This window comes from Ptychodera flava, chromosome 17 (genome assembly GCF_041260155.1).
Source record: "Ptychodera flava strain L36383 chromosome 17, AS_Pfla_20210202, whole genome shotgun sequence".
Lineage (NCBI taxonomy): Eukaryota > Metazoa > Hemichordata > Enteropneusta > Ptychoderidae > Ptychodera > Ptychodera flava.
The window spans coordinates 27,778,060-27,786,633 of NC_091944.1; the positions used below are offsets into that span (position 1 = coordinate 27,778,060).

The following is an 8,574-nucleotide window of genomic DNA, read 5'->3' on the forward strand; positions in this document are numbered from 1 at the left end:
ATGGTGATGCGCCCTCGCGGTCTTTCTGGCATACGTGGCTCACTGAACAAGCCAGTTAACACCTAACGCACCTTCGAATTATCGCATTCCACTCTATATAGTACCATAAGATTACAAAATCTTCACAACAGATTTTCACGAACATGTGATTTTTTGACTGATTTTAATGTATCCAATTTCTAAATGGAAAAAACAGTTTGAATGCAAATGAACACAGTTTCTCTCCTCTTTAGGTGCAGTCCTAAAAAATTAAACATACATCAAAACTGGAAAACAAGAGGTCTTTCGTGGAAACAAATAATTTCAAATAAAATGTTGACGATCAATTCTAGAATTATAGTTAAACCTGAGGAACTCATTTTCAATGACACAGTTTGTGCTTAAATCACAAGAGTTACAGGGCTAATTGTGACTTTTCACAATTGTCATATTGGACACTGACAAACTGACTAACATTAGCATAGAGAAAATGACTGATGCGATTTGTAAACACAAAGCATACTGTATGAAATGACAAGACAAACAAGACTTGAAAATATACATAAAATAGTCACTGTGCTGCCACACTTGATTGTATCTCAAAACGAATTGACATTAACTTGTGTGTTGTAAGTTTTGACCTGTTATTAAAATTGATCTAATTATTGGATGACCTTAGCAACTCCAGCTTTGGACATTGCAACTATGCGACAAATACGCACTATGTTAGGCATATACATGTAACATTATCTACAATGTTTGGGAAGTTGGTGTGGAGTGACAGACTGGCACAAAGATACAGTGTCTAAATCCCAACCTTTATCCTGATACTCTTATAAATTACTTCTTAAAATATATAGAAAATATATTGATTTGTCTTTTGTTAAATATATCAAACAACTATACAAATGTTAAAAAACATCCTTGTTATGCAAAATAAATGGTTGTTACACCTCTTAATAGTAAAATGACAACTTAACATTTGTAACTTTTAACACAATAACTTTAAACATGAAATCTGCCCATTGAAGCAAACAAAAAAGTGGTCGATTGACAGCAACATCCTCGAATGACATGGAAAGTTGTAAATGTTAGTCTGAGGAGTCCACATCATCATCTTCAACAGGATTGTTTCGACCCCTTCTTTTGTACTTGCACAGATCTGACCCGCAGCGACATGTCATGTATTTTTTCTTTATCTTCCAGAAGTTCTCACCATAATCGAACCTGGAAAACAAAACGCCTGTTGCTTCAAATCATCAAAGAATTTCTGATTCCATACGAAGTGTACAATTGAAATTGTACCAAAGAGAACACTGAAATGGCATCTTGAAGTTCACTTTTGTTTCCTATTGATATGGCTCAATAGAGAAAACTCCACAGACTGGACAGACACAAAGAACCACATTTTAAAGTTAACTTTATTAACAATGCACATGACCCTCTTACAAGGAATATATAACAGAAAAAATAAAATTCAACAAAGAGTAAGTAATCCACAGAACTATAACTTTGTACCATAAAGGCTGACATCAAAGATTATAGGAAACACACACTTTCCGCAAGTTTCACCAAAATGATGTCGGAGTAGTGACAATCAACTCTTTTACTCTGGTGGCAAAATAGACATATTGGCTAGCTATCAAAGTCTGCTATGTCACATTTGTTTTGAGTGTAGAACTAGAGGGAACTCCAATGTGCAAGGAATATACCAAATGGTAACCAATGGTTCACAATCCATCAGGAAAACACACATGATTAAGCTACCAGTGAAACTGACTGTCTTACTCATCAATGATCATAAACAACACTGCCCAAATAGTGTTGACGTCATGACAAAAGACAAACTACACTGAAATATAAAAATATTATACTGAAAATTAGAGTAAATACATCACCAAACACAAAATGTCAGTTGAGTTGAACTGATGAACAATTCTCTTTTACCGGTAGTCTTTTTTTTGCCAGTCAAATTTTACTATAGATAATTAAAATACTGTATCACAAAGAGTAGTTTAGAACTGTGTTCCTGACTTACCCCAGTTGTTCATATGCAGCAATATCTGTACAGGCAAAGAATGCTACACGGGGACATCTCAAATCCTGATGTTCAACAAATACTCTGAGTGGAGCTATGTTTGGATGGCAGGAGTGGTTAATGAAGCGGCTGACATTACCATAGTAACGACCATCAAGGCAAAACACATCATAGTTCTGAAAGATTATGTACAAAGTAACAGAATGTCAACCCATTCAATTACGTCTCCCCAAAAGGAAAGATAATTGCAACTGTCTACTTTTGGGGAAAAAATTCAAATTGTAGAAATCACGTTTTTGAGTATACGCAATATGGCTCAAGCCATTACCCAATGATAAACAAACCAATGTTCATGCTTACTAACTCTGATGGGAAATGCATATTTATAAGCCTTTCCCTGTTAAACAGTATCACTTCACCATCAGCCAACTCAACTAAACTGCTCAACTCGGTATTGAGCCAAAACCATACATATTTCCACCAATTTTGCTTGGTATGCTCCAACAGCTTTAATCCATATAAACATGTTTACAGATGTATCTGTGATTTCAGGGGCCTTCAAATGCTCAATTTTTTGTTAAGGTGCACCAAATGGGACATAATGTGCTTCACTAGTTTTAACACACTTGAACTGGGCAGGTGAAGGGATAAATCTGTAGATCATGATGTAGAAATACAATAATAGAGAACTTGGTACTCAGAACAGTTTTAGATGTTTAAAGGGAAGAAAATGACTTTGGTACCAGACATGAAATCCTCACTCTGAATTTTATTTCCATTCGGTTGATATACTGTATCTTCAAAATACCAGGAATTCAGTATCAAGACATACCTTGTTTTCAAGATCAAACAGATATGTATCGGCACGCAAATCTGCTTGCTCATCTGTTATCAATTCTCCAACGTACCTGGGTTGTGTCAAACATATTAACAGAAAGTAATTATCTTTGAAAGTAAATCATGCCACTTTTTGACTGAAAATGCAAAACGCTGTACACATATCTGATATTACACATACTTTAAACAAACATGTACACGTTAATGTATAGAACTCATTTCAGGACCCTTAAAACACAGCAATGCTTATGAAAACATACAAAAAGGTTGCAAATTTTATTGACTGAAGGAATTAGTGTCTTAATCTCATGAAGGTGTGTCATTTGTAAGCATACCCCAGTACAAGTACAAAACCAGCACATATAATTGTGAGATATATTTTTGGTAAGTTTCCATGTTAATCTTTTGATAGCATCAAGATGCTGCAGTTCATTTTGACTTGAAAAACTTCTTAGAATTGTGATTTAGCATTTGTTTGCAAAGCAGTGAGACATTGTGACATGCTTTGATGTTTATTATAACTAAGTTGATAGTATATTGAGTAAGTGTGCTTCTTGGTTCAAATATGTTCCATATACATTTATACTTTAAAGGTATACAGTAACCTGTAATCTAAATATGCCCATATATGGTCAAAGGGGCGTTCCTTAGTATTCAACATGCCCATGTGAGGGCGATGTTTTTAAAAAACGGCCACCCGCTTAAAATCTGTGATTGGTTAGATTTTCTCTTTCCATGGTAACTGTGGCAAAATTGGAACAGGTGACAGTATACCTTTAACTGTTAAAGTTAAATCTGCTTTGTATCTTAACTAGACTAATGAGCTATATTGTTGAATACTTGCTGTACATAGCTTAGTCATTTGTATATGCTAATTTTGATTTCTGAATTTGAATATCCCACTTATTGCTCAGAGGATCATGTAACAGTCACACTCCGCATACTTACTCACACACAAATGAACCTCTGGGTATGAACTCCATGCTGCGAATTCCCCATCCAGTCTTCTCTGTCCGGTAAATCTGCAATTGGTACTGCATTCCCTTCTGGACCACACGATTGAAACATTTACTGACGTAACATCTACATCTTCTGTTGCATTCAAAGATCAGCGGTGTCCCAGTCAGAATGTTGAGATCACTCACAAGCCTTCCATCCTCAAATTGCAACAGAGGAAAGAAAATAAAAGAATGTGTCATATGTGTTGGCTGGAATCATGTATTTGTTTTCCAGCTCTTCAGGGGGCAAAACACCTTGAAGTTTGCAGCATTGATGAAATTACAGATTAAAATATGCCAGAATGTTAACCTCAATGCCTTGATAACACACCTGAGGTCACATTTATTTGGTGATTGTTTGTAAATGAACTTGTTCTGCAATCTCACACAGACAAATTTCCCACTAGACAAAAGGCAACAAATATCTTATGGAATCTCTGGCATTATACCGCACCATTGCATCTTGATTAGGGTAATTACTTATGGAAATTTACCACTTTTATCAAAATTTCAAAGCAGCCAATGCTAAATGATATTTCTTGGGGTTCTCAGAGCCATTCCATTTGAAAAGAGAGATATTTACATCCTCTTTGCACACACAACAAACTTAAAAAGGAAACTGTTTGTGTCACAGATTGACTACAGCCATTGAACACACTTGACCTCCATATCGTACAGCTGTTTAAATAAACTTGCTATGCATGTTTACACACCCAGATGGATCTTGATCACATTGTGAATAGTCTACAGGTCACCAACAATATGCTTGCTAGAAATTTTCCCAGTAACCATATTATCTCATGCTACACTTTTGGCTACACAGCGCCCTCATTTATACAATTTTCAAACTTTTTGAGAGACAAAGTACATGATGCAATTTGTGAAACTTACCTTTCCATACCAACACTGCACACTGTTGACTGCACATGAACAACTTGAAGTCATACATTCATCCTCACAATCACAGGCACTTAAGTTTGTTATGTTTGCATCGACATACAGAGGCTGGGTCTCACATGAGTTAGTGATGTACAGAAAGTCGTCAGGTGCTGGTGTCGTGTCAACGTTATTCACAACAGGGACAGGGATCCTCTCTCTGTCACGGGATATGTCCCTATTATCACACAAAAGGATATGATGTTATTATCTCCAACATAAGCTAGGATAAGCCGCAATTTTTCAAAATTATTCTCTGACATGAACAGCACTAGGGACACAATTGGAAAAGTACAATGTTATCAAAGTATAGATCTCGAGCAACCAAGTTCACCAGAAAAAATGAAAAACAAAACATATATTGATGCTCAAAAAAAAATTATCAGGATTACAGAAAAGATATTGACATGCAATCAGAAATAAAAAGGATAGACAATGCCTTGTATTTAGCTATTCAAAAACTCATACAGGCACAATTTATCAATTCATAGGGCATTGAACTTGACAGAGAAGATCCAGAAAATCTTGAAAAACTGCATGATATTGCATGAGATAAGATATCAACGCATCAATCTGAATTCCAAAATGTACAGTCAGTCTTGCGATGATAAATTATAAATGACATCTATTAAGTGACTGACAGTGTATGTACTGAGAACAAGATAACAGAGTTAAATCAGTAAATGAAAAGGCTTGGCATACAGCGATAATGTCATAAAATTTGCAACTTTCCGCAGCATGGGAATATCACAATTTTACCTGCAGATCACACTGTCTATTTGTTTGTCTGTGCTCTCTTCCAAAAATGAATCCAAGAGCCTGCGTCTTCCTTTTACCATAGATGGCCTGTATTCAGTGGTGAAAAGTTATAATGTCAAGGCCCAGTAATCAAAATCCCGCCATTCTTGCAAACTCTTTCCTTAAAGCTTATTTCACACACATTTGAGGAATATTTATACGACTTTTGTTTGCCTTGACTGACATTTTCTTGAAATTTCAACAGCTAGGTGAAAAAGCTACAGACTGCATTCATATGAATGAACAAAGAAATGAAAAAACACAAATCAACACAGGTAAGTAAACAATCATTAATATCACATTATCAAATACTTTCATGATTTTGTGAACATACGTTCATTTATCTCTCTACTTCCCTCACCTTTCTTTGAGTTCAGCAGAGTGTCCATCTTTATTTTTGGGCATTGGTGTGTCTGGATAGTCTGAAAAGGCTGAAATATAATCAAGGAAGAGATAACTCATTCACAAATGGTTGGAAACAATTGTAGTTTCCCAGAATAATTTGTGTTGTTTTTTTTCTGCTAGCCAAAAACAGCTTGGGAAAATGAAACGGTAAGTAAAATTTACTTTACAATTGAGAATTATTTTACCATTCAGAAAGTCTGCTCTCCAATAAATGTGAAGAAAAACGGTAAAGTAATTTGAAGAGATAAACTGATTTTATACTATAGAGGAGGATGGTACCCAGTGTTCTAAAAGTGTGCCCTTATTTTCTTCAAACTTGGTTGATGTAATTGTCATCAAAAGTTGACGGCTGACTCGCAGCGTGTTTGCAAGGTTATATCTGATTGGTCAATTGTCACTATTCACAGCCACTTAGGGAGTCTATTTGTATTGTTTTCATTATATTGGTAAGATTCAGCCACCCAATTGGATAACAGCTTCGAAATCGCTGCGAGTCGGCCCAAAGTTGAACCAATGTATCAGAGGATAAAGCATTGATGGAAATTACAGGCTAAATACCTGTTTATTTATCCAATACACACAAGTCATAAATCATAAATTCACATATGACAACAATTTGTAAAAGTCATGAATACATACAGACTGTACATGAGCTATTTGAGTCTGATGACTCTAATGAAACCAAGCGTCTACTCTTTTTTTCCTTCCTTCTTTTCTTTTTATCTACATCATCCTTATCTTTCTTTCTTTTTCCTTTGGATTTTCCATTTTTGTTGACTTTCTGCGGAGTGGCGATTTCTTTTTGCTGCGAGTGCAATAGCTCTTCCTGCTTAGTGTTCTTCTCTGCATTTGCTGATGAGCTTGATTTTGTTTTACTGGAATGAGCCTTGCCGAAGAACAACTCCATTTTTTGCCAGATGTTTGCCATTTTGAAGCAGACTCACCAGGGATGATCTTGAATCATCTAGTTCTCTCAGCTGCACCTGAAAGGTGCTGAGAATGGAAACTGAAATGATGAGTAAAATGAAAGGAAAAATTCCAGTAAATTTGGAAAGAAAAGTTCTACATCTGAATTTAAATTGTATTTTGGGCTGGAAAACTAAATGTTTTGGGATGGTATAAATATTACATAATTCACTGCTCAGAAGTTTTCACTATTTATCTTGCCCATTTCATCTGCAGTTAAGGTACATTTTCCATGATAGGTTTAACTTCATGCATGGTATGTACACTTCACAGACAACTCTTATAAGCCAATCTTAAGAAACTTACCATAAAGGCAACCAGATTGTAAGACAATTACCGGTACTTAGCACAATCAAACTGGTTAGTTTATTCCATAGTGAATGACATAAGTTTTTGATGGTGACATTGCGCTGGCCAAATGTTGACTTGATATCATTTTTATGAGGTCTTTCAGATTTGTAAAAAAAGAAGACTGACTCAGTAGTTAATGTAATAAGTCAATATTGAAAGCATGTATCAATGAGAAATTTGGTTGAAAGAGATGAGAGATGAATTATTAATTTACCATTTTTTAATGATGTAACCATAGTAGATGTAACAAAGTATTATATTGTGTGTGATCAAGATATTGGGTCCACCTATCCACTATTGCAACTTTTAAAAGGTTTCACTGTAAATTGTGATTTGCAAGGTAAAGCTGATGCACACACTCACTGTAGAACTTTGGGTTGTCAGATCTGTTGGCTGGGGGTCTTAAACGGTAAAACTACAAAATATCCGCGCAGAATAGGGAGGGTTTATCAAACAATTGTTGTACAAGTCTCGACTTAACATAGGTCAATTAGCAGGCGTGGGGACTCAGTGAAAGTGCGCCATGTTTACCCATGATGCAAAGTCTACTGGTCACTTGGATAAGTCTTTTTCGAAAAACTTGAAAATGAGTGACTTTCGTTTCTTTCATGAGCAAATTACAATGCAGCAGTTTTCCTTTTATTCTGTCACACAGTGTGCGCTAGTACTGCTCTGCTACTAGAACTGGCCAGTGAAGTGAAGTAAATAACAAACTGCAAATTGCGAATGTCTTCTAATTCATCGAGTTGCTATTTGCTGACATTTCTGTCCCTTTGTATGTTTGACAACATCATCTGAATGTCTTCCAGGATTTACCTCATCTAATGCTCTTAATCTAATCCTCTTGGCGATTAATCGATGGTATAATAAAGTTGTGCACATCGCCAGAGAGAGAGAGAGAGAGAGGGGGGGGGGAGGGCGGCAGCATAGTTCAGTGTTTAATGTCGCGTCAACATTGCGTCAGTTTCTCATCAAATTATTCACGATAGTTTGATACCCGTTTCCCTATTTACTGATACTTATTACATGATACCCACACACTATTTACCTCATCAAATTCTTCTTGTTGGTGACAAAAACATCTAAGGCAGCGATTTTGTCCCACCTGTAAGAGAGATCTCCATATATGACTGCCTTTCCTGACGGGCAGCTGCTATATGAGTGGAAAGTGCAATTTTAATATCATATGCAGAAAGCTCCAAAGGGCGCCCTCACAGGCACCTTGCTAATTACCTTTCTTCTCCGGGGAGTTTTTTGCTGTGTCGG

At 36.1% G+C, this 8,574-nt stretch overlaps 1 protein-coding gene across 1 annotated transcript; it reads right to left on the reverse strand.

The window, feature by feature from the left end:
- Nucleotides 1-1,810: 1,810 nt before the first annotated feature.
- On the reverse strand, nt 1,811-7,009 carry LOC139115953 (histone-lysine N-methyltransferase EHMT2-like). Its single transcript, XM_070678419.1, has 7 exons — nt 6,631-7,009; nt 5,948-6,017; nt 5,548-5,634; nt 4,744-4,966; nt 3,803-4,011; nt 2,850-2,925; nt 1,811-2,193 (listed from the first exon to the last, which is right to left on the reverse strand). Exons 1-7 carry the CDS (start codon nt 6,917-6,919, stop codon nt 2,014-2,016), a joined length of 1,134 nt encoding a protein of 377 aa, XP_070534520.1. The 5' UTR covers nt 6,920-7,009; the 3' UTR covers nt 1,811-2,013.
- Between the last annotated feature and the right edge of the window lie 1,565 nt (nt 7,010-8,574).

Coding starts and splice junctions, on each gene's coding strand:
- LOC139115953 (XM_070678419.1), bottom strand. CDS start 6,919: ATGGCAAACATCTGGCAAAAAATGGAGTTGTTCTTCGGCAAGGCTCAT. Junction 5,635..5,947: donor TCTGCTGAACTCAAAGAAAG/GTGAGGGAAGTA, acceptor CACTGAATACAG/GCCATCTATGGTAAAAGGAA. Junction 4,967..5,547: donor ATAGACAGTGTGATCTGCAG/GTAAAATTGTGA, acceptor GTGTGATAATAG/GGACATATCCCGTGACAGAG.